At 50.1% G+C, this 27,335-nt stretch overlaps 1 protein-coding gene across 3 annotated transcripts in view; it reads left to right on the top strand.

Annotated features, from left to right (window-relative positions):
* The window catches only part of serac1 (serine active site containing 1), a 192,664-nt gene that overhangs the window by 159,408 nt on the left and 5,921 nt on the right, over positions 1-27,335 (top strand). For all 3 annotated transcript variants that reach the window (XM_085982103.1, XM_085982102.1, XM_085982104.1), the window contains 2 exons: positions 7,029-7,211; positions 13,090-13,233. In XM_085982103.1, coding sequence (XP_085838229.1) covers positions 7,029-7,211; positions 13,090-13,233 — 327 coding nt within the window. The remainder of the gene's footprint in view (positions 1-7,028; positions 7,212-13,089; positions 13,234-27,335) is intronic.

A 27,335-nucleotide genomic window follows, 5' to 3' on the forward strand; every position in this document is an offset into this window, starting at 1 on the left:
ATGTCTAAAGTGATTAAAGAAGTTTAAATGACCTTTTCTTACCTTTTCAGCCTTCCTTCCTTTAGGTCCCGGGAGTCCCTCATCTCACCGGCACAGAAAGCAGAATGGCTGCGAACTGTCTAAAGTGACAGCCTTCAGCTTACTGTGCAGGAGAGATTTCTAACTGAGTCTGTGGAGAATGACTCAGGTTAGAAGTAAGACTGTCAGTGTTTGACAGCTTCAAACAGCTGTGAAACACTGATATTTCATCTGTCAAAACCTCTTGACAGATGAAATTTCAGTCTGTGACGTCACCTGTTGCTGGGTGGCTCTTAATTGGCCTGCTGAGCCTGCTGGGTGGGCTCAACAAGGTCAATCAAGCTAAAATCGCGTGGATTGGCCGCATCTCGATGGAGGCGGGACTACAACCCCGAAAGTTGTAGTCCCGCCTCCTATCCGACTCCTGAATGAAAATCCTGCCCAATGAGTACTCTGCATCTGTCTTCACAAAGGAAGCGGGTGATGTAAAGGTTACATTAAAAGAGGAGAGGGACGTTATGGACAGGATAGTAATAGATGGAGAAGACGTACTAAAAAGATTAGCATTACTGAAAGTTGGTAAGTCACCTGGTCCAGATGGAATCTATCCTAGGTTGCTGAAAGAAGCCAAGGTAGAAATAGCAGAGGCATTGGTCACAATCTTTCAATCCTCAGTGGATACAGGAGCAGTGCCGGAGGACTGGAGTGTTGTTAATGTTATACCACTATTCAAGAAAGGGGAGCGGGATGAACCAGGAAACTACAAGCCAGTCAGCCTAACATCAGTGGTGGGGAAGCTAATGGTTCTCTCTCCTCCGGTACTGTCCCATTCTCTTTCAAATCTGCTGTCATCACCCGCTCCTCAGGAAATCCACTCTTGGCCCCTCTGTCCTTGCAGACTACCGCTCCATCTCCAACCTCCTTTTTTCTCCAAAGTCCTTCAGCATGTTCTCACCTCCCAAATCCGTGCCCATCATTCCTGCAACTCCATGTTTGAACCCCTCCAATCTGGTTTCCGCCCCATTGATTAAATGGCTTTAATCAATGTCACAAATTACATCCTCTGTAACTGTGACCGTGGTGCACTACCCCATATCCTTCTCAACCTGTCTGCAGACTTTAACTAAGTTGACCACACCATCCTCCTCCAACGCCTTTCTTCCGTTGTCCAGCTGAGTGAGACTGCCCTCACCTGGTTTCACTCTTGCCTACATAGTCGTAGCCAGAGAATCTCCTGCAATGGCTTCTCTTCCCACCCCCCGCACCGTTATCTTGAGGGTCTCCAGAAGTATCTTTGGCCCTCTCCTATTTCTCATGTACACGCTGTGACATCATCTGAAGACACATTGGGGGAAAAATTCAGTTGATTAGTGCCTCCCGTTAGCGCCTAGAGGGCGCTAACGGGGCACAAAGCAACTAGCGTCCGGGCACGGCGATGTTTGCGCCGCTCGCAAAATTGACCAGACATTTTGCGGCAGCGCTAAACACTACCGGCACAATCTCCTGCACCCGCAGATCGTGACATCAGTTGAGCGTGCAACGCCCCGGTAGTGCCCCGGACCAGCTATTGAGTGGTACCCCCTGCCTTTCCGCCTGCCGCTAGCAACGACAGGTAGAGGGAAATGTTTTGCTGTCGGGAAGGGACTGGGGGAGCGCTATTTAAAGGCAGCTGCTGCCTGCCTTTTTTTGTCGATGACATTTTTGCACCACGCATTCTGAGAGGGAGACTTCTGGAGAGATTCAATGCTGTGTGAAGGAGTTTTGGGTACTGAGCAGCACCTTGTAGGTTCATTTTGATTTGACCTTCCTTGCATTGATTTAGAAGAGACGATGGGGGCTGCACTCTAAGCTCTTTCCCTGGGCCTCTCCATTGTTCTTTCCAGCAGAATTGATGTACAGGTCTCTCCAGGCCGAGATTCAAGGCTGCAATGAGCAGGGTGTGGCTGGAGAGCAAGATCGACCCTCCCCTTTAAGAACTGACCGGCGCCAATGTGTCTGTGTTCCATTGCTAACTGACATCACATGAGCTTTGCCAGCGCTCTGAGTTAGCGCCTTTAGAGAGGTGTGTAGCACCTGATTTAGCGCTCCAATCACCTCCAGGGGCGATAGAGGCCAAGTTTGCAGTCGGAGGGGATAATTTGCGCCAGGCGCTAAACTTTGCACCCGGCCGATAATTGCGCCCCAAACGGGGCGAAACCGAACTTCTCCCCCATTAGGTTCCACATGTACGCTGACGATAGCCAGCCCTACCTCACCACCACCTCTCGCATCCCCTTCACTGCCCCTGTGTTGTCAGACTGCTTGTCCGATGTCCAGTCTTGGGTGGGCTGAAGTTTTCTCCAATTAAATATTGGAAAAGACTGAAGCTACTGTCTTCAACCCTTCCCACAAAATCAGTTCTCGAGCCACTGAATCCATCCCCCTTCTTGGCTACTATCTCAACCGGAGCCAGACCTCAGCGCCCTATTTGTCCAGAAGCTGAACGTCTGACCCCCATATCCTCTCCATCACAAAGATCGTCCCTGCCTCATCCTTTCTGCTGCTAAAACCCTCATCCTTGCTTCTGTTACGTCCAGACTTGACAACTCCAACGCTCTCTTGCCTGGCGTCCCATCATCCACCCTCCAGAAACTTGAGCTCATCCAGAACTCTGCTGCCTGTGTCCTAACTGGCACTGTCCCTTCACCCATCACCCCTGTGCTCGCTGACCTACATTGGCTCCCGGTCCTGCAACGCTTCGATTTCAAAATTCTCCTCCTTGTTTTCAAATCCCTCCATCCCTATCTCTGTAACTAACTCTGGCCTCTTGTGCATTCCCACTTCCTTCCCCCTCCCTAATCCGCTCTGCCTCTGTCTCTGCTCCTTTAAGACACTGCTTAAAGCATACCTCTTTGACAAAGTGTTTGGTCACCTGCCCTAATGTCCCCTTCCTTGGCTCGCTGTCAAATTTTGTCTGATATGCTCCTGTGAAGCACCTTGGAACGTTTTACTACATTAAAGGCGCTATATCAATGCAACTTGTTGGTATGCTTACATGCCATTTTTAATACTTGTTAACGGATCTCCTGTGATGTTGCTCACTGTGAGCCGAACGATGCACGGTTTACAACAATAATGATGGTGTGGAGATGCCGGAGTTGGACTGGGGTGGACAAATGTAAGAAGTCACACAACACCAGGTTATAGTCCAACAGCTTTATTTGAAATCACAAGCTTTCGGAGCGCTGCTCCTTCTTCAGGTGAAGAAGGAGCAGCGCTCCGAAAGCTTGTGATTTCAAATAAAGCTGTTGGACTATAACCTGGTGTTGTGTGACTTCTTACAACAATAATGATGTTAGCAACAATGTTATCAGGCCTACTGACTTAGGGTGACTGAAAAAGTCAAATGAAGTTTTTGTTTGCTTTTCTACTGTATATTTACTGCGTTTTGGGGATCAAATTTCCTGTGTGTCCAGTGAGTGGTCCCGATGATTATAGTTGTGTGTTCCTTTATCTATGTACTTAATTATATTTCTAAGTTAAAGCACAGAATGTACAGGAAGTTGGTAGATAAGATGGATCAGGTGGGAGTTAGGCAACTATTGTTTAGGAGCACTGCTGTGGCACGAAGAGAGCCTCAAGGGGCCTGGACTGTGGAGGGGTGGGGGGAGGTGATGAGGGTTGTAGACCTGCTGTTTGGCTGAATTGAGTTGTGGGTTATTAGGTTTGGCAGTAAAGTGGTGGAGGTGCTGAAGTTTTACAAGGGGAGAAGGTCCTGGAGACTGGGAGCGCTGGGGAGGGGGTCCTGGAGATTGGGGGCACTGGGGAGGGGTCCTGGAGATTGGGAGCACTGGGGAAGGGGTCCTGGAGATTGGGAGCACTGGGGAGGGGGTCCTGGAGTTTGGGAGCACTGGGGAGGGGGTCCTGGAGTTTGGGCGCACTGGGGAGGGGGTCCTGGAGATTGGGAGCGCTGGGGAGGGGGTCCTGGAGATTGGGGGCACTGGGGAGGGGTCCTGGAGATTGTGAGCACTGGGGAGGGGGTCCTGGAGGTGGGGAGCACTGGGGAGTGGATCCTGGAGGTTGGGAGCACTGCGGTGGGGGTCCTGGAGTTTAGGGGCACTGGGGAGGGGGTCCTGGAGTTTGGGAGCACTGGGGAGGTGGTCCTGGAGATTAAGAGCGTGGGGGAGGGCTTCCTGGAGGTTGGGAGCGCTGGGGAGGGGGACCTAGAGATTGGGAGCACTGGGGAGGAGGTCCTGGAGATTGGGAGCACTGGGGAGGGGATCCTGGAGGTGGGGAGCACTGGGGAGGGGATCCTGGAGGTTGGGAGCACAGGGGAGGGGGTCCTGGAATTTGGGAGCACTGGGGAGGGGACCTTGGAGGTTGGGAGCACTGCGGAGGGGGTCCTGGAGATTGGGAGCACTGGGGAGGGGGTCCTGGAGATGGGGATCCTGGAGGTTGGGAGCACTGGGGAGGGTGTCCTGGAGATTGGGAGCACTGGGGAGGGGGTCCTGGAGATTGGGAGCACTGGGGCGGTGGTCCTGGAGTTTGGGAGCACTGGGGAGGGGATCCTAGAGGCTGGGTGCACTGGGGAGGGAATCCTGCAGGTTGGGAGCACCGGGGAGGTGGTCCTGGTTTTTGGGAGTGCTGGGGAGGGGGTCCTGGAGATTGGGAGTACTGGGGAGGGGTCCTGGAGATTGGGAGCACTGGGGAGGGGGTCCTGGAGTTTGGGAGCACTGGGGAGGGGGTTCTGGTGTTTGGGAGCACTGGGGAGGGGGTCCTGGAGTTTGGGAGCACTGTGGAGGGGGCCCTGGAGTTTGGGAGCACTGTGGAGGGGGTCCTGGAGTTTGGGAGCGCTGTGGAGGGGGTCCTGGAGATTGGGAGCACTGGGGAGAGAATCCTGGAGTTTGGGAGCACTGGGGAGGGGGTCCTGGAGTTTGGGAGCACTGGGGAGGGGGTCCTGGAGTTTGGGAGCACTGGGGAGGGGGCCCTGGAGTTTGGGAGCACTGGGGAGGGGGTCCTGGAGCTTGGGAGCACTGGGGAGGGGGTCCTGGAGATTGGGAGCACTGGGGCGGTGGTCCTGGAGATTGGGAGCACTGGGGAGGGGATCCTAGAGGCTGGGTACACTGGGGAGGGAATCCTGCAGGTTGGGAGCACCGGGGAGGTGGTCCTGGTGTTTGGGAGTGCTGGGGAGGGGGTCCTGGAGATTGGGAGTACTGGGGAGGGGTCCTGGAGATTGGGAGCACTGGGGAGGGGGTCCTGGAGTTTGGGAGCACTGGGGAGGGGGTTCTGGTGTTTGGGAGCACTGGGGAGGGGGTCCTGGAGCTTGGGAGCACTGTGGAGGGGGCCCTGGAGTTTGGGAGCACTGTGGAGGGGGTCCTGGAGTTTGGGAGTGCTGTGGAGGGGGTCCTGGAGATTGGGAGCACTGGGGAGGTGGTCCTGGAGCTTGGGAGCACTGGGGAGGGGGTTCTGGTGTTTGGGAGCACTGGGGAGAGAATCCTGGAGTTTGGGAGCACTGGGGAGGGGGTCCTGGAGTTTGGGAGCACTGGGGAGGGGGTCCTGGAGTTTGGGAGCACTGGGGAGGGGGCCCTGGAGTTTGGGAGCACTGGGGAGGGGGTCCTGGAGATTGGGAGCGCTGGGGAGGGGGTCCTGGAGATTGGGAGCGCTGGGGAGGGGGTCCTGGAGATTGGGAGCACTGGGGACGTGGACCTGGAGATTGGGAGCACTGGGGAGGGGATCCTGGAGGTTGGGAGCACTGCGGAGGGGGTCCTGGAGATTAGGAGCACTGGGGAGGTGGTCCTGGAGATGGGGATGCTGGAGGTTGGGAGCACTGGGGAGGGGGTCCTGGAGTTTGGGAGTGCTGGGGAGGGAGTCCTGGAGATTGGGAGCACTGGGGAGGGAGTCCTGGAGATTGGGAGCGCTGGGGAGGGGGTCCTGGAGTTTGGGAGTGCTGGGGAGGGAATCCTGGAGTTTGGGAGTCCTGGAGATTGCGAGCGCTGGGGAGGGGAGTCCTGGAGATTGGGAGCGCTGGGGAGGGGGTCCTGGAGATTGGGAGGGCTGGGGAGGGGGTCCTGGAGATTGGGAGCACTGGCGAGGGAGTCCTGGAGATTGGGAGTGCTGGGAAGGGAGTCGTGGAGATTGGGAGCACTGGGGAGGTGGTCCTGGAGATTGGGAGCGCTGGGGAGGGGGTACTGGAGATTGGGAGCACTAGGGAGGGGGTCCTGGAGATTAAGAGCACTGGGGAGGGCTTCCTGGAGATTGGGAGCGCTGGGGAGGGTGTCCTGGAGATTGGGAGCACTGGGGAGGGGGTCCTGGAGATTGGGAGCACTGGGGAGGTGGTCCTGGAGATTGGGAGCACTGGGGAGGGGATCCTGGAGGCTGGGAATGCTCCCAGACGCCCCCGAGTGTGATAGCACTGAGAAGGATCTGGTGGTGCAGCTGAGGTCAGGCCGAATGGCCCGCCCCACTGGCCTCCTGCTCGCTCACCTTGGTCTCCCCTTGCAACCTCTCACTGTCAGACCCCAGATCTGCCCCGGTCTCCTGTCCTAGACACCCATTTGTACCATTATCTTCGTACGCCAGTCTTTGGTTCCTGCTGTCCATTGGTGGTTTACTCATACAGATATCAAACCAATGCTGGCATTTTGCCTGCCAAAATCAGACCAAACTGCAACATCTATGTATCTGGAGTTGCTGCTTAAGCAATTTTGAGATCCCAGGATAAATCTTTGGAGGCTCCGCGCCCAGCATGAAGTCTGGTTCGCTCGGAGTAAGGCTCCACATAAGGAGTAGAGTCTTTGCTAATTTACCTGTCTATATCTGCTTTTTAAACACTTGATAAATGGCTTTGTGATTGCTAAGTCCCAGCTTCATAATGATGCATTGTTAGTGCATTTACTAGTGTAGCTGGTGCACTTGCTTGTATCAATGGTCTGGGCTGGGTACATTTGAGTTTAACAAATATTGCTGTAATAGTAATCTCTCTGTGAAGTCTGTTGTCCCTGCATTTAGCTAATATGATCTTTCCATTACAGGCTTGTTAGTCAAAAAGATGCTTTTAGATGCTTCAGAGGATCCTGAAATGAGGTCAGTGGTTCAGAATACCCAAGGGATTGTATTTTACAGTGTACCTCATTACGGATCTCGCTTAGCAGAGTACTCGGTCAGTGCCCGCTTTCTGCTGTTTCCTTCTGTTGAAGTCAAGGAGCTTAGTAAAGGTAAGATTGGCTTATCTGGTCATCTCAATCTTTTGTTTGTTTTTCTGTCATTCGTTGTGTACATCACTTGACATTTGAATTTTGTATGGAACTTTATAGCCAATTAGCAGCAAATGTAACATTAGAATCATAGAAAGTTACAGCACGGAAGGAGGCCATTTCGGCCCATTGTGTCCATGCCGGCCAACAAAGAACTATCCAGCCTAATCCCAGTTCCCAGCTCTTGGTCCGTAGCCCTGCAGGTTAGAGCATCCCAAGTGCACATCCAAGTACTTTTTTAAAGTGGTTAGGATTCCTGCCTCTACCACTCTTTCAGGCAGTGAGTTCCAGATCCCCACAACCCTCTGGGTGAAGAAATTTCCCCTCAAATCCCCTCTAAACCTTCCCCCAATTACTTTAAATCTGTGGCTCCTGGTTTTGACCCCTCTGCTGAGGGAAATAGGTTCTTTCTATCCACTTTTATCTATGCCCCTCATAATTTTATACACCTCAATAAGGTCTCCCCTCAGCCTCCTCTGTTCCAAGGAAAACAGACCCAGCCTATCCAGTCTTTCCTCATAGCTAAGATTCTCTACTCCCGGCAACATCCTTGTAAATCTCCTCTGTACCCTCTCTAGTGCAATCACATCTTTCCTGTAATGTGGTGACCAGAACTGCATGCAGTACTCTAGCTGAGGCCTAACTAGTGTTTTATACAGTTGAAGCATAACCCCCCCTGCTCTTGTATTCTGTGCCACGGCTAATAAAGGCAAGCATTCCGTATGCCTTCTTAACCACCTTATCTACCTGGCCTGCTACCTTCAGGGATCTGTGGACATGCACTCCAAGGTCCCTTTGTTCCTCTACACTACTCAGTGTCCTACCATTTAATGTGTATTCCCTTTCCTTGTTAGCCCTCCCCAAATGCATTACCTCACACTTCTCCGGATTGAATTCCATTTGCCACTGTTCTGCCCACCTGACCAATTTATTGGTATCTTCCTGTAGTCTACAGCTTCCTTCTTCAGTATCAACCACCCAGCCGATTTTAGTGTCATCTGCAAACTTCTTAATCATGCCCCCTATATTCCAGCCAAGATCGTTGATATATACCACAAAAAGCAAGGGACCTAGTACTGAGCCCTGCAGAACCCCACTGGAAACAGCCTTCCAGTCACAAAAACACCCATCAACCATCACCCTCTGCTTCCTGTCTCCGAGCCAGTTTTTAATCCAACTTGACACTTCGCCCTGGATCCCATGGGCTTTTAACTTCGTGACCAGTCTGCCATGTGGAACCTTAGCAAAAGCCTTGCTAAAGTCCATATATACTACATCAAACGCACTACCCTCATCTACCCTCATTGTTACCTCCTCAAAAATTCAATCACGTTTGTCAGACACGACCTTCCCTTAACAAATCTGTGCTGACTATCCTTGATTAATCCGTGTCTTTCTAAATGAAGATTTATCCTGTCCTTCAGAATTCTTTCCAATAATTTTCCCACCACCGAGGCTAGGCTGACTGGCCTGTAATTACTCAGTCTATCCTTTTCTCCCTTTTTAAACAAGGGTACCGCATTAGCAGTTCTCCGGCACCACACCTGAAGCCAGAGAGGATTGAAAAATGATGGTCAGGGCCTCTGCTATTTCCTCTTTTGCTTCACCTAACAGCCTGGGATACATTTCATCCGGGCCTGGGGATTTATCCACTTTTAATATTTCCTCTCTCACTATGTTTATTTCATCTAATATTTCACACTCCTCCCCCCTGATTGCACTGTCTGCTTCGTCCCGCTCCTTTGTGAAAACAGACGCAAAGTATTCATTAAGAACCCTACCGACGTCTCCTGCCTCCACACACAGATTACCCTCATGATCTTTAATAGGCCCTACCCTTTCTTTAGTTATCCTCTTAGTCTTAATATATTTATAAAACATCTTTGGGTTTTCCTTGATTTTACTTGCCAAGAATTTTTCATGCTCTCTCTTTGCTTTCCTAATATAATTTTTAATTGCACCCCTGCACTTTCTGTACTCTAAAGATTCTGGAGTATTTAGCCCTCGGTATCTGTCATACGCCTCCCTTTTTTTCTTTATCCTACCCTGCATGTCTCTAGACATCCAGGGGGCTCTAGATTTGTTAGTCCCACCTTTTTTCTTTAAGGGCACATGTTTGGTCTGAACCCTCCAGATCTCGTCCTTGAATGCCTCCCACTGCTCTAACACTGATTTACCTTCAAGTAGCTGTTTCCAGTCCACTATGGCTAAATCCCCTCTGAGCTTAGCAACATTTGCTTTCCCCCAATTTAGAATTTTTATTCCTGGTCCATCCTTGTCCTTTTCCATAACTAGCTTAAATCTAACAGAATTATGGTCACTAGCACCAACATGCTCCCCCACTGATACGCCTTCTACCTGCCCAGCTTCATTCCCTAAAACTGAGTCTAGAACCGCCCCCTCCCTTGTTGGGCTCGCTACATACTGGCTAAAAAAGTTCTCCTGGATGCATTTTAGGAATTCCGCACCCTCTGTACCCTTCACACTAATTTTATCCCAGTTAATATTGGGGTAGTTGAACTCCCCTACTATTACTGCTTATGTTTTACTCTACATGCTTTCAAAAAAATGCCACAGTCAAGCCACTCCTGCAGTTTTGTGTCCAGAACATTTTCAGTGGAGATCCAGAATCCGTGATGACTTTTTAACCTAACTGATCTGCCATTTTTTCCAAGGTTGCTATTTGTTTTCCTAAAGGCCGGTGTTGTTCTTAATTTCTGGTCACAATCAGTTGCATCCACTTTCTAAAATGTCTGAGTTGAGAGTCTAAGAACTTTCACAATTCACGTACAGGAAATAAGGGGAATGGAGATAATATTTAGTAACCAAAAATCGAGCCACAGCGAATGTACCTGACGGACCTGTTGAAAAATAGACGAGAGTAAACCTAGGCAGAATACAGTCGGTGAAAATGAGAAGAGAGCATGATTGCCGAAGGGGACACACTGGCTGAGAACTGAATTCTATGTTACTGAGCGTTTTGGAATCAGTATCCAGGATCAGGACAGGTTGTGGATCCAGCCATTCACTGATGGGCCTGCAGCTTATATCTGTTACTCGCTCTCCAGCTTTTGGATCACCTGTGGTGGTGGAAGCAGGAACAGTGGCCCCGATTTTCGGGCAGCTGTCGGGTGGCTTTTCATGCGGCCGTGGTCCGAAAATCGCGGAAAAAGCGGGTCGGGACCCCCCCCGCCTGATTCCCCGCCCCGTCCGACTTTCGGACTGCCGTTTTCACGCGCCCCGCCCGCCGCTGGCGGGACTGGTCGTCGGAGCACTAACAAGCAATTATCTGCTTGTTGAAGTGGATTTTGCCGTGCCGTTGCGACTTTGGGGCTTTCCCCACCTGAAACCCGCCTGCGGGGAACCCCGCCGATGAGAGCTGGCGTGAAAACAGCTGGCTTGCTTGCTTGCAGCAGCAGGTCGCTGAGGGCTGAAGATATTTAAAGAGGCAGCATTTGCAGGCTGCAGGACCTTGTTGATCAAGGCTTGGGGGAACTATTTGAAGCCTTAGGAGCAGCTGCAGAAAGTTGGAGCCTCACACACTTCTTCAGTGTGAGCTCCTGGGAAGCCCCTCTTACCACCCTAACTCAGGACCTCCTCAACCGAGGCATCTGCTAGAAGCATGGGAGGCCTTTGGCACCTTCCCTTCCTGGCATTAGAGGATCTCCAACAGCAGAGGTGGCAGCAGCAGAACCAGGGACAGCAGGATGATTACCAGGAGCACCAGGCTGCTGCTCACTCACCTGAAGCTGCACAAGCCAGAAGGGGCCAGCGCTTGGAAGTGGCTTGAGAGCACCTTGCTGCGCTTTAGGGGGCCAGTGGGACCCGTTTCTGCACTGGCAGTCCTACTCAGAAGGACTTCCATGAAGATCTGGTTTCTCTGTTCAACAGATGGCCAACGCTCCTCAAGAGATGTCATTCTCTTATGAGCACTCACCATGTTTTCCGTATGCTGGCGAGTTATCTCCTCCATGGAGGTTGCCAACCTTTCCATGGTGCTGCGTTCATGCACCAATGACTCCACAAAGGCTCTGCTCATGGTCGCTATGGACTCCTCCATTCGCTCCACACTCGCAGCGACCCTGGAGACAAAACCTGCCAGAGACTCCTGCATCTGTGCATGGAGATCCATCACCTCTTCTCTTGCGGATGGACCCAGAGGCAGCGGGTCGAGATGCAGTGCAGCTGAGCTGAGCTGGCAGAGCCCTGCGCCCTCCGACAAGGACTCTCCACTGCTGTCCCTGTCACCAGAATCTGCTGAGGTTCACTTGTCAGCTGTGAAACACCAGGTGACAACAATACTCTATGTCCCAAAGGTCCCCCCGAGGTGTGAGTGTCTGCGCTGGTGCTGGGTGCGCTTACTTCTGCTGACGCTGCACCCTCAGAGGTTGGAGCTTCCTCTGAGGAGTCTGGCTGCACAGCCTCTTCCTCCTCCACAGTGAGGACGGGGGCTCTGGATGGTACTGTGGGGGAGTAAAGGAAGGCGTTAGAGATATAATGCCAAGGTTCCTCTGGTGACTCCCAGCGAGTTGGCATCTGCTGACACCTGCATCCATGCAGCATTGGTCTCAGTGGGAGGCCTCTTCCTTCCTGACCTAGGGAAGAGGACCTCCCTGTGGGCCCTAACCCCATCCAATAATGCCTGCAGTGAAGCCTCGTCGAATTTGAAGGCAGCTCGGGGTCTGGCACTGGCCACAGCTGCTGCAGGCTCCTTATGCCATCCTGTATGGTTCATTTGGAAGCCTTCAGAGGATGCAGTGCTTGCCATGGACCTTGAAAGCACTACGAATGATGACATCATACTGTGGGGATTTCTGACTCGATTTAGACAATTAGCAAGGCTTCCCATATGCTGGGAATTAATTGGCCAATTGAGGGAAAATTGCGTGGGGCCGGCTGACACTTTTTTATGTGTGTCAGAAACCCCACATTCGGGGAAATCCGACCATTTCCCACACAAGGCGAAAACCGGGGCCAGTGTGTCTGTTCTGTTCCTATGCCTAAGAAGATACAATATGGGGCATACTTTGCTTTGAAAGTTCTCCCCCTGCAAAATTCCAACATGAAGCATTGTTCTCTTTATCTATCTCTCAGTTAGAGGAACCACATCCAACTCTGACATCTACGTCTGGTTGCCCCCCGATAGATAAATTAGCAACCCGGGGAAGAAGTTTAGTCCTTACTTTGTGTACATGAATTCTGAAAGCTTACAGACTTTTAGCCAGAATATTCTAAAAGGCGGTAACAATTAGTTGTGACGAGGCTGTAACAGACGCAGGCTGATGAAGAGGTAAGGGTGGATTCAGCAGCCTCAGAGAACTTGAGATCAAATGTGAGGGACACGAGAGAGAAATTCTGCTACCTTCGCAGGGAAAGCAGAAACAAATTAAACACACACTGTGAGACTCATAGACAGTTAATGACTTGTAGAATATTACAAGTCCAATCAGAGAATGTGGGAGAAAGAATAGGGGGAAAGGGAGACAATGCACAGACTAGAAGTAAAGTTTTAAAACTTTTATTTTTTAGTATTTTTGAAGTGTTCATTTTAGTAGATTGACATTAATATTATAGTAATAAAGCTACCCTGCCAGCTGAGCAGCATTATTACTGGAATCCGAAGTGATTATTTATCTTCAGCCTCATGTTGAATAAGCTACAGTCTCAAAAACGGGGTGTGCCCAAAGGATGCAGAAATCCCACAGCTCCCGATTTTCCTTTTGTAACAGACGTTGAACCGTAACCACAAGCTAGTTAGACTTGTCCCTTAAAACGAGGACTTCAGAAGGATTAAATATCAACTTTTTATTTACCTTTGTTCATGAGTATTCTCTTTTAGATTCACCTGCTTTGAGAGAACTGAACAATGACTTCAACGAGCTGGTACGGGAACAAGAAGTCAACATACTGAGTTTTGGGGAAATGTTACCAACAAACATTGGCAGTATGATCAAACTGCACGTGGTACCTCCAGATTCAGCAGGTATAGTATAGCGAGACTACCTATGAGACCCATCTCCTGCTTCCTCAACCCGATTCCCACTAAGCTGCTGACCACCCAACTTCCCTTCCTGGCTCCCATGTTAACTGATATTGTTAATGGTTCTCTCTCCTCAGGTACTGTCCCCCTCTGCCTTCATCACCCCTCTCCTCAAAAAACCAACCCTTGACCCCCTCCGTCCTTGCAAACTACCACCCCATCTCCAACCTCCCTTTCCTCTCCAGAGTCCTTGAACCTGCTGTCACCTCCCAAATCCGTGCCCATCTTCCCCACAGTTCCGTGTTTCAATCCCTCCAATCAGGTTTCCACCCTTGCCACAGTACCGAAACGGCTCTTATCAAAGTCCTGTGTGACTGTGACAAAGGTAAATTATCCCTCCTCCTCATTTCTCGATCCATCTGCAGACTCCATCCTCCTCCAACGCCTCTCCACCACTGTCCAGCTGGGTGGGACTGCACTCGTCTGCTTCCATTCTTATCTATCTAATTGTAGCCAGAGAATCATCTGCAATGGCTTCTCTTCCTACTCCCGCACTGTTACCTCTGGTGTCCCCCAAGGATCTATGCTTGGCCCCCTCTACATCTACATGCTGCCCCCCCCGCCCCCCCCCCCCCCCGGCGACATCATCCGAAAACACAGCATCAGTTTCCACATGTATGCTGACGACACCCAGCTCCACCTCACCACCACTTCTCTCAACCCCTCCACGGTCTCTAAATTGTCAGACTGCTTGTCCGACATCCAGTACTGGTTGAGCAGAAATTTCCTCCAACTAAATATTGGGAAGACTGAAGCCATCGTCCTCGGTCCCCGATACAAACTCCGATCCCTGACCACCGACTCCATCCCTCTCCCTGGCAACTGTCTGAGGCTGAACCAGACTGTTCGCAACCTTGGTGTCGTATTTGATGCCGAGATGAGCTAAGACCGCCTACTTCCACCTCCGTAGACTATTCCAATGCACTCCTTGCTGGACTCCCATCTTCTACCCTCCATAAACTTGAGGTGATCCAAAACTCGGTTGCCCGTGTCCTAACTCACACCGAGTCCCATTCACCCATCGCCCCTGTGCTCGCTGACCTACATTGGCTCCCAGTTAAGCAATGCCTCGATTATAAAATTCTCATCCTTGTTTTCAAATAGTTCTTATCTCTGTAACCTCCTCCAGCCCTACAACCCTCCAAGATATCAGAGTTCCTTCAATTCTGGCCTCTTTTGCATCCCTGATTTTAATCGCCCCACCATTGGTGGCTGTGCCTTCTGTTGCCAAGGCCCTCGGCTCTGGAATTCCCTCCCTAAACCTCTCCACCTCTCTACCTCTTTTTTCTCCTTTAAGACGCTCCTTAAAACCTATCTCTTTGACCAAGCTCTGCCTTAATATCTCATTATGTGGCTCGGTGTCAAATTTTGTTTGATAATGCTCCTGTGAAGCGCCGTTTTACTCCATAAAAGGCACTATATAAATGCAAATTGTTGTTTTTGTAGTGTATACTATAGGCCACAGGATAGTGGGAAGGCGATAGAGGAGCAACATTGCAGAAAGGTGCAAGAACCTTAGAGTAGTGATAATGGGGGACTTCAGTTACCCTACTATAATTAGGATAATTATAAAGACTGGGAAAATAACAATGTAAAAGCCAAAGAGGGGGAGGAATTTGTGAAATCTGTACATGAGAACGTTCTTGATCAGTGTGTTTCCAGCCCAGCGAGGCAGAAAGCAATGCTGGAATCTAGCTGTGGAGAATGATGTGGGGAATTAGAGCATGTTTCAGTGTGAGAGCTTTTGGGAGACAGTGATCGCTAGGTTTAGAATAGTTGTGGAAAAGGACAAGGAAAAATCAACGTGAAAATACTCAACTTAAGGAGGGTTAATTTCAGTGAGTTGAAACGGGATCGGGCCCAGGTGGATTGGAATCAAAAATTGTCAGGTTAAACAGTAAATGAGCAATGGGAGGCCTTCAAGGAGGAGATAGTTCGGGTACAGACTAAACACATTCCTATGAGGGGGAAAGGAAGGGCATCCAAAGCTAGAGCCCCCTGGATGACTAATGATATAGAGACCATGATGAAACAGAAAAAGGAAGTTTATGATAAATGTTGGGTTCATAATTCAGTAGAGAACCAAGCTGAATACAAAAGGTACAGGGGAGAATGGAAACAGGAAAAAAGAGGGGCAAAGAGAGTGTATGAGAATAGATTAGCAGGTAAAATAAATGGGAACTCAAAAGTCTTTTATAAACATATAAATAGTAAAAGGGTAGTCAAAGGAAGGGTGAGGCCAATTAGGGATCAAAAAGGAGATCTTCTTACTAAAGAAGAGGATGCTGGCCAGGTCACAGTAATGGACAAGGTAGGAGAGACATTGGATAGGATAAAAATAGATAAAGAGGATGTACTTAAAAGGTTGGCAGTCTTCAAAGTAGAAAGGTCACCCGGTCCGGATAGGATGCATCCTAGGTTACTGAGGGAAGCAAGGGTGGAAATTGCAGAGGCTCTGGCCCAATATTCCAATCCTCCTTAGACATGGGAGTGGTGCCAGAGGACTGGAGGACTGCAAATGTTCAAAAAAAGGGAGAGGAATAAACCCGGTAATTACAAGCCAATCAGCCTAACTTCTGTGATAGGGAAACTTTTAGAAACAATCCGGGACAAAATTAATTGGCACTTGGAAAAATATGGGTTAATAAATGGATTTGTTAAAGGCAAATCATGTTCGACTAAGTGGATTGAATTCTTTGATGAAGTAACGGAGAGGGTGGATGAGGGTAGGGCGGTTGATGTTGTGTATCTGGACTTTCAAAAGTGCCACATAATAGACTTGTTAGCAACATTGAAGTCCATGGGATTAAAGGGACAGTGGCAGCGTGGATATGAAATTGACTCAGAGACACAATGCAGAGAGTAGTGGTGAACGGTCATATTTCAGACTGGAGGGAAGTGTAGAGTGGTGTTCCCCAGGGGCTCGATGTTGAGACCACTTCTCTTATTGAGATACATTAATGACTTGGACTTGGGTACATGGGGCATAATTTCAAAGTTTGCAGATGATACGAAACTTGGAAATGTAGTAAACAATGAGGAGGATAGTAACAGACTTGAGGAGGACAACAGAGTGGTGAAATGGGCAGACATGTGGCAGATGAAATTTAACGCAGATGTGAAGTGATTCATTTTGGTGGGAAGAGTGAGGAGAGACAATATAAACTAAAGGGTACAATTTTAAAGGGTGCAGGAACAGAGAACTTGGGGTGTATGTACACAAATCATTGAAGGTGGCAGGGCAAATTGAGAAGGCTGTTAAAAAAAACATACAGGATCCTGGGCTTTATTAATAGAGGCATGGAGTAAAAAGCAAGGAAGTTCTGCTGAGCCTTTTAAGAACACTGGTTAGGCCTCAGCTGGAGTATTGTGGCCAATTCTGGGCCCCACACTTCAGGAAGGATGTCAAGGCCTTCGAGAGGGTGCAGAGGAGATTTACCAGAATGGTACCAAGGATGAAAGACTTCAATTACGTGGAGAGACTAGAGAAACTGAAATTGTTCTCCTTAGAGCAGAGAAGGTTAAGGGGAGATTTGATAGAGGTGTTCAACATCTTGAAGGGTTTTGATAGAGTAAATAAGGAAAAACTTTCCAGTGCTATATGGGCCGATGACCAGAGGACACAGATTGGCAATTGGCAAAAGAACCAGAGGTGACATGAGGGAAAAAAATTATGCAGCGAGTTGTTGTGATCTGGAATGTACTGCCTGAAAGGCTGGTGGAAGCAAATTCAATAATAACATTCAAAAGGAAATTGGATAAATACTTGAAAAGGAAACATTTTCTGGGCTATGGGGAAAGAGCAGGGGAGTGGGACTAATCGGAGAGCTATTTCAAAGAGCTGGCACAGGCATGATGGGCTGAATGGCCTGTGCTCTATGATTCTATGTTATTGAAAACACTTCAGATATATTCAGAATAAGTCTTAAATTTAATAAGTTTGTGTTTCTTTTATATAGTAAAAATGTTTGAATTTGGAATAATGGGCCAGAAATTCGGGTCCCCACGGGTGAGTACGTGCTGGGTACTCACGTGTAGGCCCAACGAAAGTGCCGGTTTCGCGCATGCACTGCGCATGTGCGGGAAACCGGAACTTCCGTTCCCTTAAAGGAAGGGGTTCACAGGTCGAATGCGTGCGCCGGAGAGGCAGCGCATACGCCTGGAACTTCCGTTTTTTTTGCAGGTTTCTCCGGGAGGTTAAGTCTCCAGCAGCTATGCTTTTAAAAAGCAGTCGCAAGGCCTGCTGTTAACAAGGTAAGTGGTGAATTAAGTAAAATTAAAACATTTTTTCCACAGGTTTATTATTTTTAAATACTTTAAAGAAAGGTAAGTTTATTTTTAGCCCAGTTAGAAACTGTAATTAATTTTTTCAAAAATTTAAATTACTGTTTAAAATAGTTATTTTATGTAATTTATAGTTATTTTAAAAATGTGGGTTTAAAAAAAAAATTATTTGAAGTTTTAGTTATGTTTTGGGGCTGAACTCTATTCATAGATTTGACAGGTCTTCCTGCTACGATTGGCTCTCCATGGCCCACGTGATCCCAGGGGACGTTTCAAACTAACTGCGCCCTTGGGATACACAAGCACCGTGCGCCGGCAGTTGGAGGAGGCCCAGGATTGGAATCCCACGCGGGTCCACAGCACAACGGCCGGCGCGCTAGGTAAGTGCAGGTCGGAGGCTTGCAGCCACGGGAAGCCCCCGACCTGAATTTCTGGGCCATTATACTTTAAACAAGTACACAAAGAATCATAGAATTTACAGCACAGAAAGAGGCCATTCGGCCCATCAAGTCTGTGCCGGCTCTTTCGAAGAGCAATCCAGTTAGTCCCACTCCCCTGCTCTTTCCCCATATCCCTGCAATTTTTTCTCCCTCAAATATTTATCCGGTTCCCTTTTGAAGGCTACTATTGAATCTGTATCCTCCACCCTAACAGGCAGTGCATTCCAAATCCTAACCACTCGTTAAGAAAAAAGTTTTTCCTCAAGTCGCCTCTGGTTCTTTTGCCAATCACCTTAAATCTGTGCCCAGGGTTATCGACCCTTTAGCCATTGGAAACATTTTCTCTTTATTTACCCTTAATGATTTTAAACACCTCTATCAAATCTTCTCTTGGCCTTCTCTGCTTCAAGGAGAACAACCCCAGCTTCTCCAGTCTATCCACGTAACTGAAGTCCCTCATCCCTGGAACCATTCTAGTAAATCTCCTCTGCACCCTCCCCAAAGCCTTCACGTTCTTCCTAAAGTGTGGTGCCCAGAATTGGACACAATATTCCAGCTGGGGCCGAACTAGTGTTTTATACAGGTTTAGCATACAATCGTTTTACTTTTCCACTTGGTTTGTCCAGCAAGTTGATGAATCTTGAGCTGCTCTACTCTACCCTAATGATGCTCCTTAACCCCAACTTTGAAAGCGTGTACCCCCTGCTGCTCCAGTGTGACATTTCTCACATTGGCTGATCTTGTCAGTGTTGAATGTTGGACACTTTGTGCTTGGCTCCCATTAAAACTGGAGTGAGAGCAGATGCTCCTGTTTTGTTCAAGAGTTTTTGGGATGGTCATTCTAGTGGTAGTGGGCAAACACAAGAAGTAACTGAAAATTAATTTTTATACATTGAAATGATGGTAAATTACAGAAAAGATTGCTAATTTGTGTTCTGGTACAAGTAATGGCAGTTAGTGTTACTCCATACTTGTACTGAGAGCAATTGCAAAATTCAGCTTGTACTATCTGCAACAGAGGATCATTGGTCAACAGAGAGGCAGCAGCCAGCATATTGGGTGATTGGGCAGAAACATGGCAAATGCACTATAATGTGGATAAATGTGAGGTTATCCACTTTGGTGGCAAAAACAGGAAGGCAGATTATTATTTGAATGGCAATAGATTGGGAGAAGGGGAAGTGCAAAGAGACCTGGGTGTCCTTGTGCACCAGTCGCTGAAGGTAAGCATGCAGGTGCAGCAGGCGGTTAAGAAGGCAAATGGTATGTTGGCCTTCGTAGCAAGAGGGTTCGAGTACAGGAACAAGGATGTCTTGCTACAGTTGTACAGGGCCTTGGTGAGACCGCACCTTGAGTATTGTGTGCAGTTTTGGTCACCTTACCTGAGGAAGGACGTTCTTGCCATGGAGGGAGTGCAGCGAAGATTCACCAGGCTGATACCTGGGATGGCAGGAATGACGTATGAGGAGAGATTGTGTCGATTGGGCTTATACTCACTGGAGTTTAGAAGATTGAGAGGGGATCTCATCGAAACCTATAAAATTCTGTCAGGTCTGGACAGACTAGATGCAGGAAGGATGTTTCTGATGGCCGGGGAGTCCAGAACCAGGGGTCATAGTCTAAGGATAAGGGGTAAGCCATTTAGGACTGAAATGAGGAGGAATTTACATAGATACATAGATACATAGAAGATAGGAGCAGGAGTAGGCCATTCGGCCCTTCGAGCCTGCCGGATCCGCCATTCAATGAGATCATGGCTGATCATCCAAATTTAGTACCCGGTCCCTGCCTTCTCCCCATATCCCTTGATCCCTTTAGCCTTTGGAAATATATCCAACTCTTTCTTGAATATATTTAATGAACTGGCCTCCACCGCCCTCTGTGGCAGAGAATTCCACAGGTTCACCACTCTCTGGGTGAAGAAATTCCTCCTCATTTCTGTCCTAAATGGCTTACCCCTTATCCTTTGACTATGACCCCTGGTTCTGGACTCCCCGGCCATCAGAAACATCCTTTCTGCATCTAGTCTGTCCAGACCTGACAGAATTTTATAGGTTTCGACGAGATCCCCACTCAATCTTCTAAACTCCAGTGAGTATAAGCCCAATCGACACAATCTCTCCTCGTACGTCATTCCTGCCATCCCAGGTATCAGCCTGGTGAATCTTCGCTGCACTCCCTCCATGGCAAGAACGTCCTTCCTCAGGTAAGGTGACCAAAACGGCACACAATACTCAAGGTGTGGTCTCACCAAGGCCCTGTACAACTGCAGCAAGACATCCTTGTTCTTGTACTCGAACCCTCTTGCTACGAAGGCCAACATACCATTTGCCTTCTTAACCGCCTGCTGCACCTGCATGCTTACCTTCAGCGACTGGTGTACAAGAACACCCAGGTCTCTTTGCACTTCCCCTTCTCCCAAACTATTACCATTCAAATAATAACCTGCCTTCCTGTTTTTGCCACCAAAGTGGATAACCTCACATTTATCCGCATTATAGTGCATTTGCCATGTTTCTGCCCAATTACCCAACCTGTCCAAATCGTGCTGGAGTTTCACGACATCCTCCTCACAGCATACCCTCCCCCCCAGCTTTGTGTCGTCTGCAAATTTGGAGATATTACATCCAATTCCCTCGTCCAGATCATTAATATATATTGTGAACAGCTGGGGTCCTAGGACCGATCCTTGCAGTACCCCACTAGTCACTGCCTGCCACTCGGAAAATGACCCGTTTATTCCAACTCTTTGCTTTCTGTCCGCCAACCAGTTCTCTATCCAAGTCAATACCTTGCCCCCAATTCCATGTGCCTTAATTTTGCACGTTAATCTCTTATGCGGGACCTTATCGAAAGCCTTCTGAAAGTCCAAATACACCACACCCACTGGTTCTCCCTTATCTATTTTACCAGTTACATCCTCAAAAAATTCCAGTAGATTAGTCAAGCATTGATTTACCTTTTGTAAATCCATGTTGACTTTGTCCGATCCAGTCACTGCTTTCCAAGTGCTCTGCTATTACATCTTTTATAATGGACTCTAGCATTACCCCCACTACCGATGTCAAGCTTACCGGTCTATAATTCCCCGCCTTTTCTCTACCACCTTTTTTGAATAGTGGGGTAACATTAGCTACCCGCCAATCCATGGGTACCGTTCCAGAGTCTATCGAGTTCTGGAAGATGACCAGCAATGCATCTACTATTTCTAGGGCCACTTCCTTAAGTACCCTGGGATGTAGATTATCAGGCCCTGGGGATTTATTGGCCTTCAGTCCCATCAATTTTCCTAACACCATTTCCCTACAAACACTGATTTCTTTCAGTTCCACCCTTTCATCAGACCCTATGTTCCCCGGCATCTCTGGGAGGTTATTTGTGTCCTCCTTTGTGAAGACAGAACCAAAATACGTATTTAGTTGGTCTGCCATTTCTTTGTTCCCCATTATAAATTCCCCCGATTCTGACTGCAAGGGACCTACGCTTGACTTCACCAATCTTTTTCTCTTCACATATCTATAAAAGCTTTTACAGTCAGTTTTTATGTTCTCTGCAAGCTTACTCTCATATTCTATTTTCCCTTTCTTAATTAATCCCTTTGTCCTCCTTTGTTGAATCCTAAACTGCTCCCAATCCTCAGGGTTATTGCTTTTTCTGGCCAATTTATATGCCCTCTCCTTGGACCTTATGCTATCCCTAATTTCCCTTGTTAGCCACGGTTGGGTCACCTTTTTTGTTTTATTTTTATGCCAAACTGGGATGAACAAATTCTGTAGTTCATCCATTCGGTCTTTGAATGTTTGCCATTGCCTATCCACCGTCAACCCTTTGAGTGCCATTCCCCAATCAATCCTACCCAATTTCTTCACCCAGAGAGTGGTGAACCTGTGGAATTCTCTACCACAGAAGGCAGTGGAGGCCAGTTCATTAAATATATTCAAGAAGGAGTTAGATATATTTCTTAAGGCTAAAGGGATCAAGGGATATGGAGAGAAAGCAGGGACAGGGTACTGAATTTGGATGACCAGCCATGATCTCATTAAATGGTGGAGCAGGCTCGAGGGGCCGAATGGCCTACTCCTGCTCCTATCTTCTATGTATCTATGTTTCTAAGTTTCTCTCCAGCCCAGAGGAGATGTCCTTAACCCTGGCACTGGGCAGGCAACACAGCCTTCGGGACTCACGCTCTCAGCTGCAGAGAACAGTATCTATCCCCCTCACTATACTGTCCCCAATCACTACAACATTTCTTTTTGCTCCCCCCACTTGAATGGCTCCCTGTATCACGGGCTGTGGTCAGTTTGCTCATCCTCCCTGCAGCCCCTGGCCTCGTCCACACAGGGAGCAAGAATCTCGTACCTGTTGGACAAGGCCAAGGGCTGAGGCTCCTCCATCACTACCTCCTGGATCCCAATACCTGCCTCACTTGTAGTCACACCCTCCTGTCCCTGACCATGGGCCAAATTGGAAGCAATTATTCTAGTAGGTGTGACTGCCTCCTGGAACATAGTGACCAGGTAACGCTCCCCCTCCCTAATGTGTCGCAGTGTCTGAAGCTCTGACTCCAGCTCATCAACTCTGAGCCGAAGTTCCTCGAGCAGCCAACATTTGCTGCAAATGTGGTCGCCGTGGGCCTCAATGGTGTCCACCAACTCCCACATGCAACAACAGCAACAACACATTGCCTGGTCTCCCATCTCAATTAATTAATTAATTAATTTTAAAATTTGGAACACTTATATCTTTTAATCTACACCAAGGGACTTAAATTTAGATGCTCAAGTTTGGAAAAAAAGCGAGAAATAGAGAAATACTCACCAACCAATCACTTACCTGCTTCCTGGTGACATCACACTTCGATTACTTTTTACTTCTTTACACTCACCGGTCCTTTGTATCTCAGCGTCTCCCGCTGCTCCCGAACTCTCCCGGGTTTTGGCGCTCTCGCTCTGCTCCCGCTGCTCCCGAACTCTCCCGGGTTTTGGCGCTCTCGCTCTGCTCCCGCTGCACCCGAACTCTCCCGGGTTTTGGCACTCTCACTCTGCTCCCGCTGCTCCCGAACTCTCCCGGGTTTTGGCGCTCTCGCTCTGCTCCCGCTGCTCCCGAACTCTCCCGGGTTTTGGCACTCTCACTCTGCTCCCGCTGCACCCGAACTCTCCCGGGTTTTGGCGCTCTCGCTCTGCTCCCGCTGCTCCCGAACTCTCCCGGGTTTTGGCGCTCTCACTCTGCTCCCGCTGCACCCGAACTCTCCCGGGTTTTGGCGCTCTCGCTCTGCTCCCGCTGCTCCCGAACTCTCCTGGGTTTTGGCGCTCTCGCTCTGCTCCCGCTGCACCCGAACTCTCCCGGGTTTTGGCGCTCTCGCTCTGCTCCCGCTGCACCCGAACTCTCCCGGGTTTTGGCGCTCTCGCTCTGCTCCCGCTGCTCCCGAACTCTCCCGGGTTTTGGCGCTCTCGCTCTGCTCCCGCTGCACCCGAACTCTCCCGGGTTTTGGCGCTCTCGCTCTGCTCCCGCTGCTCCCGAACTCTCCCGGGTTTTGGCGCTCTCGCTCTGCTCCCGCTGCACCCGAACTCTCCCGGGTTTTGGCGCTCTCGCTCTGCTCCCGCTGCTCCCGAACTCTCCCGGGTTTTGGCGCTCTCGCTCTGCTCCCGCTGCTTTTGAACTCTCCCGGGTTTTGGCGCTCTCGCTCTGCTCCCGCTGCTTTTGAACTCTCCCGGGTTTTGGTGCTCTCGCTCTGCTCCCGCTGCTTTTGAACTCTCCCGGGTTTTGGCGCTCTCGCTCTGCTCCCGCTGCTCCCGAACTCTCCCGGGTTTTGGCGCTCTCGCTCTCGCTCTGCTCTCGCTGCTTTTGAACTCTCCCGGGTTTTGGCGCTCTCGCTCTCGCTCTGCTCTCGCTGCTTTTGAACTCTCCCGGGTTTTGGCGCTCTCACTCTGCTCCCGTTGCTTTTGAACTCTCCCGGGTTTTGGCGCTCTCGCTCTGCTCTCGCTGCTTTTGAACTCTCCCGGGTTTTGGCGCTCTCGCTGCTTTTGAACTCTCCCGGGTTTTGGCGCTCTCGCTCTGCTCTCGCTGCTTTTGAACTCTCCCGGGTTTTGGCGCTCTCGCTCTGCTCCCGCTGCTCCCGAACCCTCCTGGGTTTAGGCGCTCTCGCTGCTTTTGAACTCTCCCGGGTTTTGGCGCTCTCGCTCTCGCTCTGCTCTCGCTGCTTTTGAACTCTCCTGGGTTTTGGCGCTCTCACTCTGCTCCCGCTGCTTTTGAACTCTCCTGGGTTTTCTCGCTCTCGCTGCTTTTGAACTCTCCCGGGTTTTGGCACTCTCGCTCTGCTCCCGCTGCTTTTGAACTCTCCCGGGTTTTGGCGCTCTCGCTCTCGCTCTGCTCTCGCTGCTTTTGAACTCTCCCGGGTTTTGGCGCTCTCGCTGCTTTTGAACTCTCCTGGGTTTTGGCGCTCTCGCTCTCGCTGCTTTTGAACTCTCCCGGGTTTTGGCGCTCTCGCTCTGCTCCCGTTGCTTTTGAACTCTCCCGGGTTTTGGCGCTCTCGCTCTGCTCCCGCTGCTTTTGAACTCTCCTGGGTTTTGGCGCTCTCGCTCTCGCTGCTTTTGAACTCTCCCGGGTTTTGGCGCTCTCGCTCTCGCTCTGCTCCCGTTGCTTTTGAACTCTCCCGGGTTTTGGAGCTCTCGCTCTGCTCCCACTGCTTTTGAACTCTCCCGGGTTTTGGCACTCTCGCTCTGCTCCCGCTGCTCCCGAACTCTCCCGCGTTTTGGCGCTCTCACTCTGCTCCCGCTGCTTTTGAACTCTCCCGTGTTTTGGCGCTCTCACTCTGCTCCCGCTGCTCCCGAACTCTCCCGCGTTTTTGCGCTCTCACTCTGCTCCCGCTGCTTTTGAACTCTCCCGTGTTTTGGCGCTCTCACTCTGCTCCTGTTGCTTTTGAACTCTCCCGGGTTTTGGCGCTCTCGCTCTGCTCCCGCTGCTCCCGAACTCTCCCGGGTTTTGGCACTCTCACTCTGCTCCCGAACTCTCCCGGGTTTTGGCGCTCTCACTCTGCTCCTGTTGCTTTTGAACTCTCCCGCGTTTTGGCACTCTCGCGCTGCTCCCGAACTCTCCCGGGTTTTGGCACTCTCACTCTGCTCCCGCTGCTCCCGAACTCTCCCGGGTTTTGGCGCTCTCACTCTGCTCCTGTTGCTTTTGAACTCTCCCGGGTTTTGGCGCTCTCGCTCTCGCTCTGCTCTCGCTGCTTTTGAACTCTCCTGGGTTTTGGCGCTCTCGCTCTCGCTGCTTTTGAACTCTCCCGGGTTTTGGCGCTCTCGCTCTGCTCCCGTTGCTTTTGAACTCTCCCGGGTTTTGGCGCTCTCGCTCTGCTCCCGCTGCTTTTGAACTCTCCTGGGTTTTGGCGCTCTCGCTCTCGCTGCTTTTGAACTCTCCCGGGTTTTGGCGCTCTCGCTCTGCTCCCGCTGCTTTTGAACTCTCCCGGGTTTTGGAGCTCTCGCTCTGCTCCCACTGCTTTTGAACTCTCCCGGGTTTTGGCACTCTCGCTCTGCTCCCGCTGCTCCCGAACTCTCCCGCGTTTTGGCGCTCTCACTCTGCTCCCGCTGCTTTTGAACTCTCCCGTGTTTTGGCGCTCTCGCTCTGCTCCTGTTGCTTTTGAACTCTCCCGGGTTTTGGCGCTCTCGCTCTGCTCCCGCTGCTCCCGAACTCTCCCGGGTTTTGGCGCTCTCGCTCTGCTCCCACTGCTCCCGAACTCTCCCGCGTTTTGGCACTCTCACTCTGCTCCCGTTGCTTTTGAGCTCTCCCGGGTTTTTGCGCTCTCGCTCTGCTCCCGCTGCTCCCGAACTCTCCCGGGTTTTGACGCTCTTGCTCTGCTCCTGTTGCTTTTGAACTCTCCCGGGTTTTTGCGCTCTCGCTCTGCTCCCGTTGCTTTTGAGCTCTCCCGGGTTTTGGCGCTCTCGCTCTGCTCCCGTTGCTTTTGAGCTCTCCCGGGTTTTGGCGCTCTTGCTCTGCTCCCGCTGCTTTTGAGCTCTCCCGGGTTTTGGCGCTCTTGCTCTGCTCCCGTTGCTTTTGAGCTCTCCCGGGTTTTGGCGCTCTCGCTCTGCTCCCGTTGCTTTTGAGCTCTCCCGGGTTTTGGCGCTCTTGCTCTGCTCCCGCTGCTTTTGAACTCTCCCGGGTTTTGGCGCTCTCGCTCTGCTCCCGTTGCTTTTGAGCTCTCCCGGGTTTTGGTGCTCTCACTCTGCTCCCGCTGCTTTTGAACTCTCCTGGGTTTTGGCGCTCTCACTCTGCTCCCGCTGCTTTTGAACTCTCCTGGGTTTTGGCGCTCTCGCTCTGCTCCAGCTGCTTTGATAGAGTTCTTTGCAGCCGAGAGCGAGAGTCCCGAAGGCTGTGTTGCCTGCCCGGTGCCAGGGTTAAGCACATCTCCTCTGGACTGGAGAGAAACTTGGAGTGGGAGGGGGAGGATCCAGTTGTCGTGGTCCATGTTGGTACCAATGACATAGATAGGACAAGGAAGGAGGTTCTGCTGAGGGAGTTTGAGCAGCTGGGGGCCAAATTAAAAAGCAGAACCACAAGGGTAATAATCTCTGGATTATTACCTGAGACACGACCGAATTTGGCTAGGACAAATAAAATTAGAGAGTTAAATGCGTGGCTCAAAGACTGGTGTGGGAGAAATGGGTTTTGCTTCCTGGGACACTGGCACCAGTACTGGGGCAGGAGGGAGCTGTTCCGTTGGGACGGGCTTCACTTAGCCAGTTCTGGGACTAGAGTCCTGGCGGATCATATAACTAGGGCTGTAGAGAGGGCTTTAAACTAACTAGTCGGGGGGAGGCTCCTAGAGAGCAAATAATAAAAATGACAACAGAGAAGGTCAGAGACTTAGGTAGCAGTGGGGAAATTAAAAACCAGAGCGTGTCAGGAAGGGGCAGAAGGTATGGAGTAAAAGGTAAAGTAATAAAAAGGGCAAAAGCAGGAACTAAGTGTCACAAAACATATTTGAAAGTTCTCTATCTGAATGCACGTAGCATTCGTAACAAAATAGACGAGTTAATGGCACAAATAACTACATAATGGGTATAATCTTGTGGCCATGACAGAAACATGGCTGCAGGGTGACAATGCCTGGGAATTAAACATACCAGGTTATTTAACGATCAGGAAGGACAGGCAGGAAGGAAGGGGAGGTGGGGTGGCTATGTTAATAAAGGAAGGAATCACTGTAATACAGAGAAATGATACTGGGTCAAAAGATCAGGGTAATGAAACAGTTTGGGTGGAGATAAGGAATAATAAGGGGAAAAAAGCACTAGTGGGCGTAGTCTATAGGCCTCCGAACAGTTGCAA

The sequence above is a fragment of the Somniosus microcephalus genome, chromosome 3 (genome assembly GCF_052327205.1).
Source record: "Somniosus microcephalus isolate GS21.2 chromosome 3, FLI_Smic_1.0, whole genome shotgun sequence".
Lineage (NCBI taxonomy): Eukaryota > Metazoa > Chordata > Chondrichthyes > Squaliformes > Somniosidae > Somniosus > Somniosus microcephalus.